The sequence below is a fragment of the Pyrgilauda ruficollis genome, unplaced genomic scaffold (genome assembly GCF_017590135.1).
Source record: "Pyrgilauda ruficollis isolate IOZ18807 unplaced genomic scaffold, ASM1759013v1 scaffold25, whole genome shotgun sequence".
In the NCBI taxonomy this organism is placed as follows: domain Eukaryota; kingdom Metazoa; phylum Chordata; class Aves; order Passeriformes; family Passeridae; genus Pyrgilauda; species Pyrgilauda ruficollis.
In genome coordinates this window covers 7,339,805-7,363,156 of record NW_024523822.1, presented here as the reverse complement: position 1 = coordinate 7,363,156, position 23,352 = coordinate 7,339,805, and the positions used below count along the sequence as shown (strand labels likewise).

The window sequence follows — 23,352 nt, the reverse complement described above, 5'->3', positions numbered from 1 at the left end:
CTTGAGCAATTTTCCTTGGATACACAGCAATCCATTTACAATATGTAGAAATTAGCTAGTGAAAGGATTATTACAATTTCTTTTATCTTCAGAAGAGTTATGGTTTCTAAGTGCAGCATCACTGGGAAACCCTTTCACATACACTTTCAAACAAGACAATAAATCAAATTTACCAAATCTACTTTCAGTTACAGGATTTTCATTCTTGTAAGACAGCAAAAAGCTGAGAACAGTATCACATGTTTCAAAAGAGATGTTTACACTGTTAAATACTGAGAATATGTTCAATTAATTCAGGATTATGCTGAAAAGTACACTGCATGGGTTACCACTGATACAGCAAATGGAGCAAAAATATGGCCTAAGAAAGAGCAAGTGAACCTGCTGGATTTGGTCCTTGCACTTTATCCTTCACACAGCTTCTTGAATAAATAGCTGTATAAGTGTTAATCAAAACGGAGATCCTAGATATAATTTCAGATATTATATATAGTTTAAAAAAATCTCTACTAAGAAACTCAAATAGATTATAATTTCAAGGAAAAGTGAGTTCTTCTTACATTATTGTTTTATAAGTATGTGCTCTGGTCCATTCCCAGCTCTGACTACATTCACAAAATATCTTCCTGATTAGATTGCCAAGAACAATGTAACTCCATACCCAAGTATGTCAGATATATATTATTTGTGCACTGTCACACCCAGAAACAAAGCATCTTACACAGCATAAATTTCTTCCGAAGTTTTCCAAGTCTTCGAGGAATAAGCAGCTTTTAGTGGATAAAAATATTCATATTGCAGTGCAGAACATTTATTTCCAGCCAAAGATTTTTCCCAAAGTATGCAAGTCAGGCTGTACAACAAAACTTTCAGCAAAAAAAAAAAAAAAGGAGGATTCAGCATATGCTCCTTTTTTAAAAAATATAAATAAATTTAGAAGACATTTTCCTTGGTATCTAAGATTCCCCTCATGATTGTACCAACATATTCCCATGAATGTAAAAATAGAAATCTCTGAGTCCTCTTTTTCCTGGGACTAAGTACAGAAATAACTTCATTCACTCATACGACTGATTGGTTGGGACAAGGATGACATCAGCAGAAGGGAAAGTTAAAATCCTAATAAATGGATATAAAGTCTGATTTTTTTTCCTTGGGAGAATCCACTTCATCAACTATATTAATTTCTTCTGGCAGTTGTCTCCTACTGGCAGACAACCTAATTGTAGAGATTTTGACCAGTAAATTTAAAAATGGACAGTGGAATCATGCAGAGCATTAAAGCAGTAACATCAGATCTTGACTCTGTTCAGCAGAAAACTACTGCAGTCAGCAGTACACTGAGCTTAGCACACAGGCTGCTCCTATTTGGTATTTGCTGAATCTTTGAAAAGCTGTTTAACTTCCAGTAAAAGAAAGAGAGAAAGAAAAAAAATATACAGATCATAATGAGTCATGGATCTGGCCTACTTTATCTTTGAGCAAACTAAGCTTAAGCCAGTGTTTACTAGCATCATGAATATTTGGGCATCTGCAAGGACTACGAAATCCAAAAGAATCCCCAGGCAAAGGAATTTCTTCATCCAAGAGCAGAACTTGCATTCTTGGACTGGTGACTTAGGTTTCTCTTGCTTGACAAGTCCTGTGTGTGAACCCTTGCAGGCAGGGCTGCTCTGGGCTGTTTCCCACCATGGACTTCTCTCTCTACATGAGGAAGTTCAAATGCCAGACTACACCCCAGTGTAGTTGTGATGGGTTGACACAGTAGTCATATACTGTTTGTCTTAAAATCTATTTCAAGCAGACAAAACCATGCATGGGAATGTCTTCTAAAAAGTTTTGTTTATTGTTTTTTTGGAGAAACAGTGTTTACAGTTGGACATGGTGCTGTATCTCTATGGCAGAGAAAGTGGGGTCAAAGAAGATTGCCTTTCTCTGGAACAAAAGGTCAGTGGATGCCTTATTTCCTGAGCAGTTTATTTCTACAGGGTTGGACCAGCTTTTAGAAGTAACATCTCCTACAACAGCTTTGTCAGAAGGTGGCACATCATGCAAGAAAAGAATACCTACTGACTGTAAAGTTTCATTCTGTGTTTTTAGGTAGTATAGGCCCACAAAATTCAAGAGCAGTAAAAAAGAATCACTACCTTAAATATAACCAAATACAATTTGCCAATATAAGGTACATATCTTCAGTAGAAGACAGAAGTGCCAGGTTTGTGGGTTTCTCAGCATTTGTCCCACTAGAACTCTCCTCTGTCAAGTTCACCTTCATCTATCTGTTCTTCATTTGTGAACTGAGGTCATCTAAGCACCAGACCAATGCAATCTTGGTCCTTTTACAGTTGAAATCCATGGTGAGGAAGAAAGAAAATTGACATGTTATTGGTGCCCAAGTTTGTTTTCTTAACAGTTCACCCCACAATTCTCTGCTGAAAAGTAGGAAGAGAGAACTGAACAACAGGAGTTTCATCACCATTCATGGGGACTGCTTGAGGAAGGACTAGAAGCATTTGGACAGAGAAGTGAGGAAGCCATGAATGTTGTCTCTTTTTTAACCATTAACTTCAAAACACAGGTATCTTATCTTCTGACCTGGACACTGACCATGCTAACTCTAGAAGGCTAAATTCCATCAGACAAGCTTAGAGCAGCCTTTGAGTAGCACCTCCGTGGTTTTGCTTGTGAATGAGAGGTTCAGACAGAATAGTATTTGGCACATTCAGTTTCTTTAGAGTTACTTTAATGCAAAAATACCCCAAAGTAGAAACTTTTTTCTTAACACTTCTTTCCCCCATTTCCTTTCAAGGCATCAATTGGAAGTGGGTCGGAGAAGCAATCCTTCATAGGTCACATTGAACTCAGAGAGCAGTTACTTAAAATTTGTAATCAAAATAAATGTGCCTCAGTCATATTGCTAGCACTACACAGAGTACATCAAGTGGTCAATTGAAGACAAAAAAAATATCTTCAGCAACACCCAGTGAAAGCTCCCAACCTCCCACTGCCTTTCCCCAGGACCCAGCCTTGCAAAGTCAGCACTCCCCAGGCCAAACCAGCTGGGGGAGTTGGGGAAGACACGTTCACCACATGTGCAGGCATTCATCAGTGGAACAGCAGAGCAGGCGTACAGTTAAAGCATCACAAAAAAAAAAAAAAAAAAAAAAAAAAAAAAAAAAAAAAAAAAAGGATGACAGCAAGAAACACAGCAGGTACTTCAGCACACCTCTTCATTCAAAAATGTGCTCCTGGCCCACAAAAAGACCCCATTCATGGCTGAGCCGAGCCAAATCGCCACAGGGGTCACAGTCTTGTGACCTGCACAACACTTCCTTCCTCTTTCCAAAACTGCAGCCTGCCCACCAGCTGACTCATCTGGTCGACCACCAATAAGGTTTCCATCATTTGGTACTCTGCAGGCCACAGTGTGAGAATCTGGCTGTAGCACATAGCTAAACAATTCCTGCATTTAATTTCAAACAAATGGGAGAAGGACGACAGACAATCCACACCACTTCAAAAAGGGACTGCAGTAAGCCAGATGGTGTGGATTACATCTGGGGGAAGGCTGCTAGTTTATGATGATAGGATGTGAAGCAAAGAGAGGTAGAAATCTGGCACCCCACCAATGCAATGCAATATCTGCTATGTAGGTAGTGTTTCAGTGGTAACAGTTGCAACTCCAGGTCCAAGACTGATGCATCATGATATCTTGAATTCACATTTGCTTCAGATTTGTAAATTTGTGATAGTTGAATTACCTACAAAGTGGTTTCATTATTCACAATTAAATATTTTGTGTCATTTATTATGCATGAGAAAAAAGTGATGTAGAATTATTTCATTCCTTTGTTCACAGTTTGGGTCAATTTTACTATTTATGCTACCATTTCTCCTTTTTATTCTTTTCAAAAAGCATTAAAACAAAGAGTGAAAAGATCCTTTTTCCAAGGTTCAAAGAAGATTGTGATAAACATTTTATATGTATCACATTTTAAAATATTGATCTTATGTATGGATACACACATTCAATCAATTCCAATTTCAACTGCAGAACAAAATCATTAAGCATGCATGTTTGTTAAACCTGTGGCAGAAATAATTTTATTTTCTTCTATAGGCAAAGGTTTAATTAAATTTGAGACACTGGAGAGAAAATGAAGAGAGCTCTGAAAAAATGGCAGTTCTTCACTGGACTTTCTAGAGAACCTTAGATAAATGGAGGTTTCTTAATTACAATTCAGTAGGTCAGTTTTAGTGTAATTGCACATTATGCTGATTGTTTCAGAAAAATAACTTCTATGAATTATCATCTGACAGAGTTTCTATCTGCACTTGGTTCATCAACAAGAAAGGAGACAAAGATGCCTTTTATTCTACACCACAGGAGATGGATGGTTTGAGTTACATGATAGAAAAGACATAACATTATCAGAGTCACTACAGTCATATCCCAAGTCAGTGTTGCATCCATAAAGCAACATGCTGTATTTATTGAACACTGTGCAGATATCCTTTGATCTCTGGTTCTGCTTGTTTCAACAGCCCAGTTATAAATTGGTATTAGCAATTATGATTCACATTACAATCAAATATGTGGTTTCAGATAAGGGAAAAGAAAAAAAATCGCTTCTCTGCTTCAAAGATTCAACAATAGATTATAAAGTGCTCAAAGAAGCAAAATGGAGTTATTGAAACCATGCTAGTATATTTTTGTACCACCCTGAGAGAAGAAATCCTTATCTATTCCTAAAAAATATACATTTAAATGCAAATGCAATTATAGACAAAGAAGATCTGCTCAAACCACTAAAACTGTATTTATAGCAATTTATACAGTTTCTATGCCACTAGATTTTAACAGCTAAAATTACTGCAAGCTAGCTGCTCGCTCTTCAACATTTTAGTGGCTTTCAGAGATCATCTTAATTAAATGCCTTAAGTGATCCTCAGTTAAGCAGGGGAAGGTTTGGTTGGAATTTTCTTTTTGTTTTACCTTTAAACACACACAGACTTTCCCAATTAAAGTTTCTTATTAGAAACCAAAGATGAGAGGTCTCTCTGCTTTTCAACACAAACTTGGATTCCTTTACCCTTTACCAATATTGAATTTAATAGCAAATGATTTAATTTGACAGACATGAAAATTCTGTATTTTCCCAACTATGTATTACTGTCTGGATCTTAAATAACTAAGATTTGTGCTTTGTGATGTTGCAAAATCCTATGCTGAAAGGTCACTAAAAGATTTTTAAATGGGCTACATAGATAATTGGAAAACAAAGCCATTTCTTTCATGCAGAGGCTTTTGAAACAAACAGCAGCAATTACATCACGCCTGACCAGATGCTCTCTCAGGAACTTAGGCACTCATGAAAGATTGTCTAGATGCCTCCACTTGTCTCTGCACAAACATGTCCTTCAAGTGTGACTCTTCAATTCCCCAAGTTGTGAATGTGTCTAAAATATGCTTTCTTACAGGGCAGGGCAGACCTTCCAAGGCAAAGCTGGATATAATCTCATCATACAATTTGTGCCATGCCTGCTAAGTTGTAAGTCCTTTAGAACTGCTTTCAGTGAATAGGGGCAAGGATCTTGTATGAGGCACCTTGCCAGGGGCACACTGTACATTAAATTTCTGCTTCCTAAAGATAAAGATCCCATTTCATCCTGATGAGTAGGAGTGATTCCTATGAATTTGCCAGGACTATTCTGAATTGCTGTTTTCTTCTTCAGAGTACTTAGTCCTTTCATGTTTCTGACCCTGGCAACACCTTGTAATCACATTCCATCACCATGGTCCAGTCACCGCCAGATTCAGAAGGTCACAATGAAGTGTGACTGTGAACTTAGCTCAAGTTGTTCTTAATTCACTGAAAACCCTGTTAGAGATTAAAGAAAATTGAAGTAATTTGAGTCCTAACCATTGCTGACTTGGAGCATTCTGAAATCATTCTCAAGCATTCTGAAAGGTTTGCTGGGTGTTTTGAAGGAGCAAGAAGGGCTGTTATGTTGATCCCTAGCAGGATATTGTGTGCATAACAAAGAATAGAAAGTTTATGTATTTTCATATAATCTAGAATACTATCCTTACCAATTTTGTTGAAATTTAACCAATCTATTAAAGACATCTTATTTATATTTCTTTATACATAGTTGTATGTCTTTCCTGAAACCAGTAATTTAAATTAGTCTAGGCAATTTTCACTTAAACTGCCAAATTAATCAATGAAAAAGTAAATGTATCGTACTTAGTGGATAAGGGTTCAATCCAATTATTTTGTTGAACTTATTTGAAGGCTGGAAAGTCTAATTAGCAAGAAAACAACATCAGACTTGGGCTTGCTATAAATAGGGTTATTAACTGTAGCCTATTTATATGCACAGCTGCAGTCTTCCAGGAGGACCCGCAGAACCACTTGCAGAACGTGTTAAGAGATGGTCAAATAAAGTATCATCTAAACGTTAATTCCAGCTAAGTGAACAGATCCCTGGAGCACTTTAACATATAAACTAAGGTCAGTGGACTTCAGAGAGAAGTGGAGAATGTAAATCCAAGACTTCAGGTTCACAATGCCAAGAAACAAAGTCATACAAGCAGAACAGACCACGAGCTGTATTATCTGCTTGTAAGATAAGACAGAGAGGTACATACTTGACAACAGTTAAGGATAAGGTTTTTCCTTTCCTCCACAAAGAATAATGAGGCAATAAGATTTTTGTCCAAAATTCCATCTACCTGTTACAATGAATTAGAATTATATTTGTGCACAATGAAATTCTACATAACTTACATATTACATCATGACATATTGGTATAAGTACTGACGATAACTGAGAAACTTTATGAACAAAACTCATTATTTGATTTAAGATCTATGCCTGCCAGACTCACAAGATCTTTAACATTTTAATAACAAGCATTTCAGACAGATTTTACTGGTATTATGTGTTTTACAGGGTATTTTGCATTGCCAAACCATAGTGAATGTTTGTACCATTGCAACTACATTTATAACAAAGCTAGAGTGGAAAAGTTCAAGACCTTTAAGGTCTCAGAAGCCTGGGGGCCTTCTTCTAGACCAAAGTATAAACTACACGACAATAGAAAAAGAATTTTTAAAGAATTTTTTAAAACTTAAAAAAAAAGAACAAATGACAGAAACATTTTAATAATGTACTTTTTTAGTAAACCAAGGTCTTGAGAACAATTCCATCCAATGTGGTCCATTGGAGACCACACCAACCATATCAGCTTGATGTTTACACCACCCCTCCCACTCCCACTTCTCACGAAGCAGCAATGTGATGCCTAAAACCCTACAACTCTACCCATAATTGAGGAGCTGGTTCCATGTTTCACCAGCTCTCTCTCTGTCCACCAAAACTATGACTTCTGCTACAGACTCCACTACATCCTTGAGTAACCATTTCAGTTGCTGCAATCACACAGTTCTTAGAGTAACAACTCTGCTGTCAGTATCTCAATGTGATTAGCAGACCAAGTTCTTTCCCCCTTTCACCTCAGTCCCAACCTGACCATTTTTCATTTCACTTCTTTTAGCATTTCTCCTTTCATTCCATCAACAATTTTAGCTCTGTCCACTAGCTAAAGATCTCACAGTCAGATCTTCCACCTTGGTCCTGCATGTGGGAATCTCTGAATCTGTGTTGAAGAGCCCTCAATATCCAGCCCACATACTGTTAGACAAGCAGTTTTCCATTAAACTTGCATGGAAAAATATGTACTTTTTTAACATGACATTCATGAAAAGACAAGGTCTTGGTAGTCCTCCTTCTGTTGTACAAGGTTAAGCATATAGTCTGCGGCTAACAAATACAAACATACAAGTACAGGTATTTGAAAACCCCTGTAGAGAATGGTTGTTTTGAGACTAACCCTTGACACTTGGCACTAGTCTTTCTGGCACCTACTTACTTATAATGAAAAGAAAATTGTTGTTTCTTTCCTCCTTCCTCCTCAATATTGTAGTGTTTCTTACTTCACGCCTCAGGCAAGTTTTACATCTGCCAAGCCCAGGACTACCCTTTAGGCATTCTTGCACATCAGAATGCAAGAAAGACACTGTAATTTTAGAAGACAACTTTTACAATGTGGAGGAAAAGAGCTTTCACAACCAGTTGTAAATCCTATGTGTATTTGTAAATTATGACTGAAATAAAATCCCACAGCAATTCTTTAAACTGCTGTGCGGGAGTAGTGACAAAAGAATGAATTTAAAGAAAAAATATTATAGTGTATCTGTTTATATTCACACCATCAAAAGGACTACAAAACTGCATGCTCTGATGAATTTGCTGGCCAACAGAACAAGCACTTTAAACATTACTTTTTAATTTCTAGTGTCAGAATTTAGCTGGTTACAGTTTAGGATGTAAAGGATTCAAAACACAACCAAACACTCTGAACAGTAGTGCCCAGAGCAAAGGTCCAGCAAGTAGCTTTGGGCAGAAACCAATCTAGATCCAAATAAAGGAAGGAGCTGGGGTGGGCAGCCAGCTATCATGTACAGGTGATATCTATGACCACACTCAGGTGGAAGGCAGGAAGCTCACTAGCTAGACTTATGCCAGGAGAAAAAAAATGAAACATGTATAGCAGAGTGACAGCATCATTCAACTCTTCCAGACTTCACTTGACTCCAGCAAGGAAGGCCACCTAGATGTCCTCATCCCTTGTCACTGTCACCCTGGTGCTGCAGTGACCTAGGACATTACCAGTTTTATGCCAGTGAGCTGAGACTCTAAGAAGGTGCTGCTCCCTGTGGAGCAGGCATTGGTGGTCACTAAAGCTAATACATTTTTCCTTCATATTGCAATGGTTTATATGCAGTGACAGCAACTGTGCCTCAACTGGCAAGAGGAAAACCCTTTCCAAGAGTTGCTGGTTTGCCCAGACCTAGTGGAGCACATCCCTCAGTCCTCCTCTGCTATCACCAAGCTGGGACACAGAGCAGCTTCAGGTGCCTTCAAGCTTCAAGATCAGCAGAGACTGCTACCACCCTGACCATCTCCCCCACTCTCACCTGCCCACATATGGACAAGGTCTGGTTATTTCGAAAACACATGAACTCCATAAAGGTCACAATACACTGGTGATCCTTCAAAAATTCCTTCAAGAAAAATTGTTTCAGGAAAATATTTTTTGAAAATATCTAAGTTGTTTTGAATCTTTCTTCCACATACAAACATTCACTTGTTCTACCAATATTTCAGACACCCAGCTCTAAGTAGTACAATGTTTTTCAACTGTTAGCACTAAAACAACATCAACCCCATATGTACAAATGAAATTTAAGTTGTAGCTATTGCATAGCCAGATACTGAAGTTTCTAAAAACACGATTATATTAGGTTGCAATGGCCATTTAATCAGGAGGGAAACTACTGCCAAGTTTTCCCTAGCAGAATTAAATACTTTCAGTCAGCTCTTGGGTTTTAATTAGGCAATTCAAGTTTTAGAATATTTGCCATGCTTTACACCACAAAATACACTTTAGTCTTAAAATCTGATAGGCCTTCTGGCAGTTAAAATAACTAAGTAAACAAATAAACAGATAAATAAAATTATCATTTTACAAAGAAAAATTTCCTCCATAAAAGTCTCATATTAATTTGACTGTTTTCATCGTGACAAGACCTCTGTTTTAGAATAAATGACAGCAATATTGCCATTCCCACAGTCACAGGATAAAAGACAGCCTCCAATTAATAGTACGAAAGCCAGTTATTAATAAAACAAACACACCCAGAGGTACTACTTATTTCAGCAAATATCAACAAAAACACTTCAAAGAAAATACATTTCCTAACAATGCCAGTGTTCTTTCTTCACCCTTTCTCTTGTTTCTTTTTTACCATTTCTTTTTCTACTTCTCTTGCCCATCAGTTCACTGTCATGAAGTAATGGGCTGGCACTCTCAAAACTTTCAAAACCAAATCTCCACAATTATCTTCTAATTCTTTCAAATTCACTTAAATTGTAGCAGCAACAGGGATCAGCTTACAGTCACAGCAGAGAGGTTCACAGAATTGTATTTAGAAGCCATTCAACATTTTGGAATGAATAGCAAAACAATCCACATGGAGAAAATGTGATAATGGAGCCATAACATGATGGCATCAGGCTCTTAAAATATTTCTCCTCAAAGCTCTATTGTATGCATGATTTACTTTGAGCATAGGGATATCTGGAAGCCACATCAAAGACCTAATGGATAGACATTTTGTTAACATATGTAGAACTGGTGCCAGGCTATAAAACAACACTGCACTGAGTATTACACATCTTCAGAAAAGTCTGCTTGTTTTGTGTTGATTTTTTTTTTTTCTTGAGGTTGGGGTGGATTTTTGGTCTACAAATTATTTCTTCCGTTATGTGTGCATGAATGCCTAACAGGCTCAGAAGCCTGGACAATTTTTATGTTCTCTTGTTCCCTGGATCTTTGCCCAGTAACACAAAATCTGAGACAGGGCTGATCTTTGAAACTGGGAAAGGAAGAAGAATGAAAAAATAAATAAGCATCTATATCCTTTGCAGAAGAGGTTCTGTTACATCAATCACAGACTGCTAAAGCACCTCACAATCCATGCTACTACGTTAGCATCTCTGTTTCTCAGGTTATCCCTAGGACTGCTACTTTCAAAGCGCTGATCAAACATGGTTCTAAGCTACAGTGCATTCTTCAATGGTCTTTCATGTCCTTGGTGTTCAAAATGGAGACGATTTTCAAATTGTGCATCCTGCAGATATGGCATTCCATAAAACCAGGAGGCCAAAAAAGCTTTGTAGAGTGAATTCCTGGAACAGATCTCCAGGATTCTGAAAAGGCCACTTATAAGTTCCTCTGTTTCTGCTCTAAAGTATTTATCCTGGATCACAGAATAATGAGCAGCAAATTTATGAACTTTGTAGGGCACTTAGGAAATAGTTTTTCCATCACTTAGTAACTGTAGGATAAGTAAAACAGCGCTGCACACCAAGAAACACAGAGTATGAAAAGACATTGAAAGACAAGATTGCAGAAGAGTTATAACTTTATCCACTTTGATACCTTTTCAGTTAATCACATATTTCGCGGTTCCATGTTTGGCACATTTGGTACATTGAAGCCAGATTAACAACAAACAGCTGCTATTTATAGCATTTCCCCAGAGATGGGAATGGTTGCTGCTGCACTTTAAGACCAATCATGTATTAAAATGAGAAGACAAACATGTTTTACTGCCAACTCTGCCTGAATTTCAAATGAAAACCACATTAGTTAACTTGTGAATTTCTCAGTCAGTCAGTCTCCAGTGTCAGCTTACATAGTTTAAATAAAACATCTCACCAACACACAGTACAGCACAAAAGGATGCTAGCAGCATGGGCCTAGGTGCAAAACAGTTCTCAAATACTCCTCCAAGATAAAAGTCAGGAATGGACTGCAAATGTCTCTAACCTGCAATAGCCTGGACCTCAGCAGGTTGTGCTACCATACCTTTGTCATTTCACAAACTTTTTGGCTCAGTTGTCAGCAGTCATACAGGCTTAAATATGTTAAGTCCCACAACCCACAGGTTTTCTACTCTCACTGCTGTCCTAAGCACCGTGAGAACGGGATCCAAGCTCAGAAAGGTTGCCAGGACATCAAGTCATAGCATGTTTGATCCCACTGTTTCCCATTTGTTTATATGAAGAAAAGGTGGATCTTGAATTCATTATCTTATAGGCACAGGCTCACCTCCTTTAGGCACCTACAGGTTAATCAGGCCTCAGCAGGCACTAAACAAGGACCCCAACTCCCATGAGGATGGTGGATGTCTCTGCTCTGACCACACACAATCACACCTGCTCTGACATATGAAGAGTGTTGTCTGGGGTGAATAGTCCTCTCTTAACTTAGAAGGAATAATACAATTATAAACAGAACAGAGACATTGGTGAGACACTGAACTTTATTTACAGAATGACAAAATCAATTTCCTTTTTCTGTTCAAATGCTTTCTATACCACCTGAAAACTTGATATTGCAAAGTTGCAGCTTGCAGTAGGTTTCACCATGCATTTTTCCTAGCTGGAACGATTGCTTTCTGCCTACTGGCCAGTCAAACAGAAAGGATAAAGCAGGAAGGAAACCTGAAATATCAGTGGGTTAATTTTTCCAAATTACTTGCGCACTGGGTACAGAGATGCCTCAAAAAGACACAGGACATGTGCGCTCATGTGACATCATTGTCCCTGAAGATGAACGCATGCCTGACAGCTTGATGCTTTACAAAGCAGTAATAACATTTCTTTTCCTGCTTTAGGTTACTTGGAAATGCAAATGTGTTGAAGTTAAGCATAGGTGCTTAAAATAAGGTTTGCAACTCAAACAATTCTGAGTATCCATTTTGATGACTTCAACATTTCCTGCGGCAGCAATGACTATCAGAACACTAAGTCTAAAATACAGGACATTTTTAGGGAAATACATTGAAAAACATGTCAACTACTATTTTTCTGTTTTCCTTAACATTTTTTCTAGTTTTAGCCCCCCAATCCCCAATTGCTATATGCAAGAATCCACATAAAGCACTTGGAAAAATGATTGAAAAAGGAGGAATGGAACTGGATATGCTGAAAAAGTGGTCAAATTTAAAAAACAAACAAACAAAAAAACAAACCAAAAAACCCCAAAGCAAAACAAAAAAGAACCCCCCAAAAAACTGCAAAGAGGTATGGAAAAAAAATTTTCTCCTTTAATGTTTTTTTATTATAATATATATTGTTTGTACCATAAACTTGTCAGACATATTATTTCAGTTCATGGTGATTATTTTTAATAAACATGTTAAAATCTCATGGAAGGAGTCAATGAATTATTGATAAATCAAGCAGTATATTAAATTCTGGTCAATATATAGATGAACATAAGTATACCTAAATGTGTAGTTACATCTTGAGCTGAATCACTTTTCACCAGACTTCACACACTTTCTTCAGTGTCCTACAGCAACCCACATTTTCAGCTAGGGGGATTGAAGGGGTTTAAGTTATAATTTGCTGCAATACCTATGACCAGCTATGTTTCACAGGTTTCAACCTAATTTTAAACTGTTTTGCTTTAGACCTTTGTAACAGCAATACCACCCACTGTCGATTTCTCACCCAGAGTTGAGATCCAGGTTTGGGTTTTTTCAATTCAAAACTTAAACTGAAATTTTGGCCCATGGAAATGGCACCTTTCTGTTCCCCAGGATTTGTACTGCATTTTGAAACACTTTGGCATAGAGGGCATTGTAAGAGTTTGGATCTGCAATGTATTTTATTGCCTAAATAGCGAGATGGTTCCCATTTTTACCAGAGTAACACAGTGGAATGAGCTCGGAGAAGCACCCATTAAGGCTCTAAACAGGAACTGAGTACTAAAAAACCTAAACATTCACTTGTTTTATTTTTCTGTTTCTTGGTTACATTTTCAAAGTGTGCCCACTACCAGTCCCATTATCATCAGCAGGGGGCTTGTAAATAAGCCTTTACCCAGTGTTTAAGAAAAATGAGCTTGTCAGTGGAAGTAGTGGAGAGATCCCAATCCACTTCATTACTTAAAGAAACAGAGCAGGACAGCAAAGAGAAAATCAAGTCCAGGCAAGCACCTTAACATATCTTTGAAGTCTACATTTCAACACTTCATAACCTGAATTGAAACATCAAATTTTGAAATACATCATACATAATTCAGGAAAGATAGCCAATGAACTGGTTAGAAGCATTGTTAAAAATGCAGATGACATAAAATTAAATTAAATGCACCCTAATTAGAAAGCTGGAACATTTAAATTGGTAAATGTGTTTCGTGAAGCTAGACTCACAGGTGATGTTATGTAAACCAATCAACCATCAGGGTAGTTACTCTTTCCCTGCCCAGTGATCAAACTGCTGAAACTGTACACTCATGCTAACAGTGAGGATCTCTGACACCACAAGCCAGAGCTACTGAACTGTCATCTCAGAAAAGATAAAATCTCTTAAACAGTTAAAATCTCTTGCCTGGTTTAAAGGTCAGAGATAGTCATTCTTCTTCTCCATTGAAGCCATAAAAGTACAGTGTTTAAAAAAGCATTGTGGCTCAGTAGATATTCTAGCAGCAATTTCTAGTGCTGGTGTAATTGAGGTTTCATCAACATTTTCACAATAAAACATACTGCCAGAAAAGTAATTCCATGTTGTAAGCTGACACAGAAGACCTTGTACCAGGCACAAATCCTTCAGCACCAAGAGCTTGGTTTGCATGATATTTAGCTAAGAAGTTGGAAGAAAAAAGAAAGCAAGAAGAAAAGTCTTGCAAATGGAAGTTAACAATGTAGAATTACGTAATATTCAAGTAGAATTTGTGGTGCAGACAGTTTATTCCGACCATACATACCTGATAAACATAGCCATGAAACCTGTTACCTGAAAAAGACTGAAAATCTAAGATGTCTAAAATATAGAAAAGCGTGTGAATAAAAGTTACTTGTTTTAGGGATTTCTTCAAAAGGGCCGGTTTGTTTTTTTGATTGCTTCTTCCATATTTTTAAAGAAAAAATGAGGCGTTTTTTGTATATTTTCACCCACCTGCTCTGGGTACTTGCTTCCAACTATCTCTGCCACAGTGTTAAAGGACAGAGAGTCTGGATAAGTCTTAGCTCCCATCCTCAGGTGCACAACAATCTTAGTGCCGCGGAGAGACATTCGTGACATCATTTCAGCATCTTCCACAGTGATGCAGGCAGTGGGAATTTGGGGTACATCAGGCTGGTAACTCTGCTCCCCAGTATGTGGACTGTTAAAAAAACCCAACAAAACAGTGTTAACAACTTTGCTCTGTAATTTTTTTAGCATTACTGTAGAATTATTGATAAGAATGACCATCATGACCATCCCTGCCATACTCTCAAAAGGGACATAGTTACAATTTTTAATAAACTTTTGGACAAAATACATCAAGCATTTTTACACTGATCAGAATATCTGACTGTTACTAGTAAATGTGTCTAGAATTCTATTCATTGTCAGCTCTATTTAGGTCATTGCCATGCTTTGATATCACACTTGATTCACTGCTTTACCAGAAAGAAAAGCAATGAAAAGTCTAAATGAACAGGTTACCATAACTGCATTTTTTTTCCTGTGGCAAGTAATGAAATTAAAATTCACTATTAAATTTTAATGCTATTTTCCAAATAACAGATTTGCAGAACAGATGAGGTTGGCAGGAACCTCTGGAGATCACCAGGACCAACCTCCCTGCTTGAGGGGGCCACCCAAAACCAGTTGGCCAGAACCATGCACAATGCATGAAAATCTTCACCTGTGAGCCTTCTCACAGCAGCAGACACACTTTTTTATACATTTAAACAAACAATAAAAAATTTAAATTGGGTTATTTTTAAGTCTTCTAAAATGGAAAAAAACCCCAAACCTATTTAATTCCTGGAGGAGATCTGTTAAGGAAGAAAGGAGAAACCTACTTTGTAAGGTTATTGATACAGGATTTACAGGAGCTTCTTCAGAGATCTGTCTATTAAGTGACAACAATTCAGGAAATTATTGCTCCCGGTTGTTTACAGCTGAACCTCAATCAAAGGCCAGTGTCTCTTCCCATCAGCTTTGCAGGTCAGGTGACCCATGGCTCACCTTTGAAATAACATTTAACCTGAAACTCGGCATTTCCTGTGCTATGTAATATCCCTGAGTGGGATAAAACCATGTAGACTTATAAGTTCAGACCCTTTTTTCTTTTTTTTTTCTTTCTCTTTGTCAGGAAAAAAAAAGGCACCCCTCATCCCCACTTTTAAACTGCGATAACTTCCTGCATATGTTTAATACTTCTTTGAGTGTTTGGGGATAAATCCAGCATGTTAACCAAAAGACTTTCCAAACAATGTAAAATAAACAGACTAAAAAAAAAAAAAAAGAAAAAGAGAGATGACAGTTTCATGTACTAATGTTAAAAATCCCCAAACCCTACATTCAACAACTGAGCAGAAATTGTTTGTTTCTGGTAATTTTAAGTGAATGTTTTTGCCTGCGTCTTCTGGCAAGTTTATGTCTTAGTACTAACATGGTGTATATGCTGAATTGCAGTAATTCAAGTTTTATCACTGATTTCAAGGTCCTTGTTATTTCTCAGATGCTCAACAAAAGAAACCCCTAAAACTGTACTTGTTTCTCCAATTTAAGCAGCAAGCACATTTATTGCATATGCTCCATCCTGATGTTCCACTACAATTGCGGATAAGGCTTCTGAGAACTCACTGTGATCCATACATGCTTACACACCTCAAGTGAAGGAACATTTGCAGGTACAAAATTTACCCAGCTAGCCCAAAAAATAAACCTTGAAGTTACCCAGAAGTGCCATTTGTATGCTCAAACTACCACTCTGCCAAGACTACAAAGGTAAACCCTATTACCCAAATTAAGCCATATTGATACAGGCAGGCAGAGCCAGCAACAGCTCAGATGATACCAGGATCTGACAGGAATGGATGACTGCCCAAATTATTTCTACAAAAAGGGAAATGGACTCTAAGCATGACTGGTACAAAGACACAAAGCAATACCACAGTACTTTAGATTCCTAATGTTGCAAGATGAACTCACATAGAAAACATTTGTGGCTGACACTAATCATCCTGGGATGCACCTGATTAAAGTCTACATGCATGCAAAACATGCCATGTTTTAAGTATATCATCTACATAATAAATTGCTTAATAAAGTGCCAAAGAATACATTAAAAAAATCCAAGCAAAGCAAATTAAGTGTCTTTTATGTAGAGATAACCAAGAACTGGAAAGGCTACTGACCATATGGACCTGAGCAAGAACTAACAAAATAGAAATTACTAGCAGACTCTGTGTAACAGATGGAGAGAAACATTCCTGAGTTTGGCTCAAAACAGGGCAAACAGGATGTAGTTTGGGAAAATCAGGAGAAAGAATTTTTTTTTTGGTAGGGGGAGGGGAAGCAGGGGGGATGACATAAAGGGTTTTTTTTCACTGAGTCAGAACAAACATTATTTTGCGACTATTATTTCAAAAGAAGAAGGATCTTATTTAAAAAAAAAAATAAATAAACTCTCTTGCATTTACCATTCCTTGCGCCTTGAAAAGGAAATGAAAGGAAAGCATCACGTAACACCAGCTATAGAGATCACAAAGAACCCTGACTCTGAATCAGCATTCAGCTTAAAAACATTGGTACCTACAGGCAAGCAAGGTGTACCTCTGGCATTTCCCACTAACACCTGGGAGCGACACTAACATCTGCTTCAAACACACACTCTCTGAAAAACCTAAATTAATTCTAACCCTAAATTAATTCTGCAAAACTTCAAGGGTAGTTAGGCTATTTAATATATGATACCCCATTTCAATACCATAATTAGGTGTTCAGAGGAGATGGTAAGCAGTTCTCCCATTATTTTTTATTTACTTAACAAAAGTATCTGTTTTGATTTTAGATCTACTGAATCACCTCACATCCATATTTAAACTATTAATTGAAAGCATATTAATGTTACTACAAACTCAGTCATTTGTTCCTGACATTCTTGTGCAACAGCTGACAAAATTCAGATAAATAAAGTGGTTGAGTTTTGCTTTTGATAAACCCCTAGATTTCACATCTTGGAAAGTATTCAAGAGAAGTGACATGGTATGAATAAAAGCAGAGAAAAGGCTCAAAAAAACCCCCACATTTTCTTTTTTAAAAGTACATGTCAAATGGCTAGTAAGAAACAGATGTAGCTGGTACCTTACACAAAATTGTAAAGGGAGAATAAAAAATTCAAAAAGCAGCTAGTTAGTTTCTCTTCTGAATAAAATAACCAAATGTGGAGAAACTAAAAAATGTGGATGAAGAGATGTGCTGCTGGTGTCAGGTCAGTTTTAACTCTTCTTCCTGTGGTAGCTGACCTTGCATGCTCCATTACTTTGTTCCTGCACTTCCAACCCTTATCTCTAAGATAAGCTAAAATGCCCAGGGAAAAGTAAACTGTGTAAGAAACAGTGCTTCAATCTAAACTGGATGCTCTGATAGAAAACAGATCTCAAGTTGAAGCCTTGCAAAATTATAGCAATCTCCTAAGGGGAGAAGCAAGCATGACATTACAAGAACTCTAACATGGCTAAAAGGAAAAAAAACCCCAACCAATCAAAACTTGATTATACAAAAGCTTAGAAAGATTTATTTCAACCATAATGTGTATGCACATACCCCCAGTGCATCATTCTTCACATCAACCAAGAAGAGCAATCTAGAGTTGGGAAATACAAAATAAATGCTGTCCAAGTATTGCCAGTGTTGTCTAAGTTTGCTCTAAGTTTGCTCATTCAGACAAACACATTGCAAGACTCTAATTACATATGTGACCACCTATTTTCTACAGAACCCATGTAAAATTCACTGTATGAACCAAATGTAAACTAAAAATTCATATCAAATCAGCTAGTTTGTTAATATTGACTTAAATCATAAAATACATTCCTGAGTTGAGCCATGACTACATTAATCACTAGCTATACCCACAGCAAGATCACAGCCTTAACTCTGTAACAAGCTCAAATCTTCCACACACTTTGCTTTTGTTTTTTCACTTGTATCTTCTACACAGCACAGAAAATCCCCTCATCACATACAAAGCTTTTCACTTTAAAGGGGGTGATGGAACATACTGCAGCAAAACAGGAGGAAAACGACACATCTTGCTCTCAGTTATCTACAAAGAGTAGCTATTCATGAGTGCCTCACTCCTGTAACTTCCTCTGCATCATGAGCAGCACGGCACAGCCTGTACTCCACACAAGCAAATCCCCTTTTCCAGCACCACAAACTCCTTACAAAACAAAAGTTGCCCTTGTGTGCCCTCCAACTGTGCATGTTCTTCCAAGATTCTCACCAATATCTGGAAAGAGAGGCCAACTGTAATTGCAATTAGTCAAAATGCTGAAAGTATTGTTAATCTTCTCAGAAGAATTAGGCCTATAAAAATAAAATCAAGACTATTCCCCATTTACAACCACTTGGCAAAACATAAAAGAAATAAATTCAGCCTAATTTTGTGTTTCTGTCATCATTGGTCCCAAGACTCACTTGCTTTGTTTGCTTCTTATATTGGTGGGTCTTGGTGGGATTTGATTTGCTGGTTCACAGTAAGTTGAAAAGATATCAAGACTGTCAAATTCAAAACCAAATAGAAAAATGCACAGAAAATTTTAAGAAATTGCAGAGTAAAAATACTATAGAAATATGGAATTAAATAGCATAAATAAATAACAGAGTGTAACGGAGTGTAATAGAGTGTAAGAAAGGCTCCAGAAGCTACCAGCCTTACCAAGGAAAGTTCCATTTGAAGAACACAGCATCATTCTGTTACCACATGGACTCCAATTAAATTGACATTTAGAAAACTGCATTTAGTGACTGCTGGGCACTCAATAAAATTAGGCTTTACCAAACAAGCATAATAGCTTTGCCATAATTACATATGTCCTAGGTTACAGAATACAACTTACACATACATGTTTGTATTTCACTACAATATTCAGTAACAAGAGTAACAAGTAACAAGCACCAAGAGAATTCTCCAATAAGTACAGAATCTTTTAAAAATAGCATGGATTAGATATGGTTTGCCAAACAAAAAGCAGAAAACAACCATGAATAGTAAAATGATCAAATGAAGTTCGATGCATTCTACCCTGGGACTATCCAACTGCTGGGAAAGTAGAACAGCTTTCCAAGAATCTGTAGAAAATGAAAGTTTGCATCAGCTGCTCTTCAACTGAAAAAGAAACTTGCTGGATCTTACAGACATGAGGATGACTCTCCAGCAGCTGACATCTTGAGGGAACTATTTAAGTCATACACCTGTTTGGCCTCCTTCTGCTCAGTGCGGATCAGCAAGCTCTGTCTGTCCTTCTGTGTTTACATCCCTGCCTTGTGAGAATGCAGCTGCCTGCTGTGTGCTACGCTAGGTACATTAGGAGCAGACTCCTGGAGTGAACACCACTGGCAACCCAAATTTTCAGCAGCTGCAAGGATTCTGCCTCCAAAGGCTTTGTTTGTGACTTTTTTTTTGTTGAATTCCTAGCTTCTCAGCCTTGAGCACAAGTCTTATTTATATCTTCAATGACCCCTTCAATCACCAGGGACCAATGTGCACAGAGAACAAATTCAAAAATCCTCACTGAGAACAGATGTTATATTTTACACCTATAGGAAGGATATAAATAAATCCAAACAAACAAACAAAAAAGAAATCAAAACTCAAAACAACAACCCCCCCTCATTTTCTTTATTTGGAAAGCAGCAGATCAGGCAAAGAAGCATCACAAGCCTAGCACTACAAAAGCAAAGTAAGAGCTAGAATACTGACCTGCTCTCCATACCATCTCCATTTAATGATGTTTTTCATTGTTATAATTACCTTTTATATCAAAATTATCAAGCACAAATAGGTGTGAAGAGACATTAGAGCTTTCAGGGTACCGTATCAGTCCTTCCAAGTCTCTGATTGATTAGAGATAGGGAGTAGCAGAGAGGGTCAAGCTCTCCCACACACAGGCATATACATACCAGAAACACGAGTCAGCCCAGGCACTGAACTGAATACATCACGGGGCAGCACAGGGAGCTCCCTCCTCCTTTCAAAGGGCGGTCATGGTAAAGGGTAACACGCAGCCAACACTCAGCTGAAGGAAAAGGCTAGGGATAGAGGATATTTGTCTTACCACCATAAAACTTCTCCCTCTTATTGAGCTGACCCCTGAGGTAAACAGAGAGGAGCAAGGTCTGAAAGGAGGCAGAAGAAAGTCTCAGATTCACAGAACAGTATATGGATGCTGCTTTTCTTTCCTTCCTTCTCTGAGCAACTCACCATTCAGAGCAGTATGTTCTTTGGACACTGTCCTCCATAAAAACCAATCTTAAACTCAGATGCATTTAGGAACGTCTCCCTTCAACAAGCTGTGGCATGAAAACAAAGCCTCATGGAGATACACTTTTAAAGTGTAAAAAATGAGTATCAACAGCATAAAGGTAGTCAAGGAAAAAAAACATAAGGTAGAAATGGCAGTGACAGAGAGTAAACATGTTTCTCAAGTCAGCAGGAGACAAAGCATCTTAGTACCAAAGGCAACTATGTGGATGGACTAAAGAGGAGGACTTGTAAAAATACAAAACTCACAGTAGAATAACATAGTTATTACCATCTCAGCATGGAATTAAATCCAAAAAGTAAAATAGAAGAAAATAGTTATCTTTTCTTCTGTTTGTGAGTACAAGTTTTTCCACTGAAACACTTCCATTAACCACAACAGAAGGGGGTGGGACAACAGGGGAGAGGACTTTAAAACCTAAATGGATATGAAAAGAAAGTGAAGGGACAGTCTGGATTCAGTTTCAGGGAATGCACAAAAAAACCCCAAAACACTGCAAGACACTTTCCAGGTGAGACACAATATCTTCTGAAGAAAACTGAAACTCTGAAAAATCTTCACTAAATGTTTTTTTCACTCCCACACTTCTAATTACTATAGAATACTAAACACCTTTTTGATGTTCTGTTAAACAATCAAATACTTTTACCATTCAAATAAAAAAGAGAATAAAAAATATGTTAGTAAAAATAACACAGAGGGGGTACCACTTTTTTTGTCTCTCAACTGAGAAATTTTAGTAGTGTCACTTGAAAGGGACTGCTTTAACTACACCTGATCATTACATTTGCCTGTTATCTAGTACACACATTACACAGTTCCACTTATGCAATGTAAAATGCACTATAAATGCCTAAGTGATAAGAAAATGTTATCTAATAGTGTATTATACTTATTTGATAAACTTGTTCTCCAATAAATGGTATATTTTTATTTCCAAAATTCAGGAAAGTCTTGCCTGTCACTTCAAACTTACAGACACCCTGAATTTTTCATCTTTGAACCTGAACACTGTAAGCAGAAATAGAGTGTAGGAATAGAGTGTATTTTTAAAGTTCACTATAGTATTTTAACTCCAGTGAACTACAACTAAATATTGAGCAGCCCCACAAAATGTCCTGCCAAGCATGAGTGTTCTTTCTCTAGCTGTATTTTTTGACAGTGGCAGATTCTTCCAAAAGCTTCATAATCTACATCAGATGATACAAAAATTGTCCCAGTAGGGACATTTCCTCTTAACAGCTCCTTTCCTGGCAATTAGTTGTGTTTGGAAAAAAAAAGTGTCAGGCTTAAAAAAAAAAAAAAAAAAAAAAGGAAATCCAGTACAAACCATGGTTGAGAGAATGAAGAGAATGAATAAGTTTTGGGGATCTTGCCGTGCTACAGGTTTCTTTGGGAGCATGCAGGAAGAACACCTGGCACACAGCAGTTTTCATAAGGAGATTAATGTAGAGGTTTTCTGAGAAAGTAGTTCAGTATTGAGAATTGAAGTAATTTTTCTTCCTCAAAAGGAAAAGAGAAATTGCTGACAAAATGCAACATTTTCTCGCTAGTTTTTTTTGGCTATCAAGTTTGTTGTGCTCTGCAGCATACACTATATAGTCATACTGTTTTGCGTAATGTTTGGCGGTTTTTCCTCTCCCCATTAAATCCTGGAGATACAGCAATTCCTTCATCATCTTCTGAATAGGAGAAAATTCCACTTCCGCAATTTATGGGCTTCTTTAATATCTAATAAAGAGTGCCTATGAGAGTCTGTGCTGGAAGAGAGACTATCTGGAACAATATAATTTTCTCTCATTTTCATTAGTCGATCCATGTTGCTCAGGAAAATGTTGTTGTAAAAAAGGTAGCAGGCTGGAGGATGGTACAATAAAGATCATCACTTTTACAGCCTGTACATAAATTAAAATTCGCAAATGATTTTGGACTGGAACCAAGAGATACAGGCACACAGCCAGTCAGATCAGATGAATTGTTAAGGTGACATGGGTTTAGGGACATTATGAGATTCCAGACTACCTGAAAAGTGACAGCTGTGAGAATGCCAGAGCTCTCCAAGTCCAACCCTGGTAGCTCCAGGAGAAGAGGATTGCCACTTCCAGGAGAAGAGGCTTCCCAACTTCCTCCTCACCCATGTGTCCAGGATCTCACTCGTGTTCAGGGAGCCTCCCTGAGGAGAGGCATGCAGCAAGGCACCTGCACTCAGCCCCGTGTACACCCCACAGCCTTAGGGCTCAATAGAGGCAAACACTGAAGATCACTTAGTGCAACACTGCAAGACAGTAACGGAATAAAAAGTGAGAATCTTCTTCCAAATGTTCAGGTACTAAGTAGTTATTATTCCCGCACCCCACAAAGTACACTGTGTAAGAAA

The 23,352-nt window shown here is 37.6% G+C and overlaps 1 protein-coding gene across 2 annotated transcripts in view; it reads right to left on the bottom strand.

Annotated features, from left to right (window-relative positions):
• CPQ (carboxypeptidase Q) overlaps nucleotides 1–23,352 on the bottom strand; it is a 142,119-nt gene that overhangs the window by 77,800 nt on the left and 40,967 nt on the right. For both annotated transcript variants that reach the window (XM_041470900.1, XM_041470902.1), the window contains exon 4: nucleotides 14,605–14,812. In XM_041470900.1, coding sequence (XP_041326834.1) covers nucleotides 14,605–14,812 — 208 coding nt within the window. The remainder of the gene's footprint in view (nucleotides 1–14,604; nucleotides 14,813–23,352) is intronic.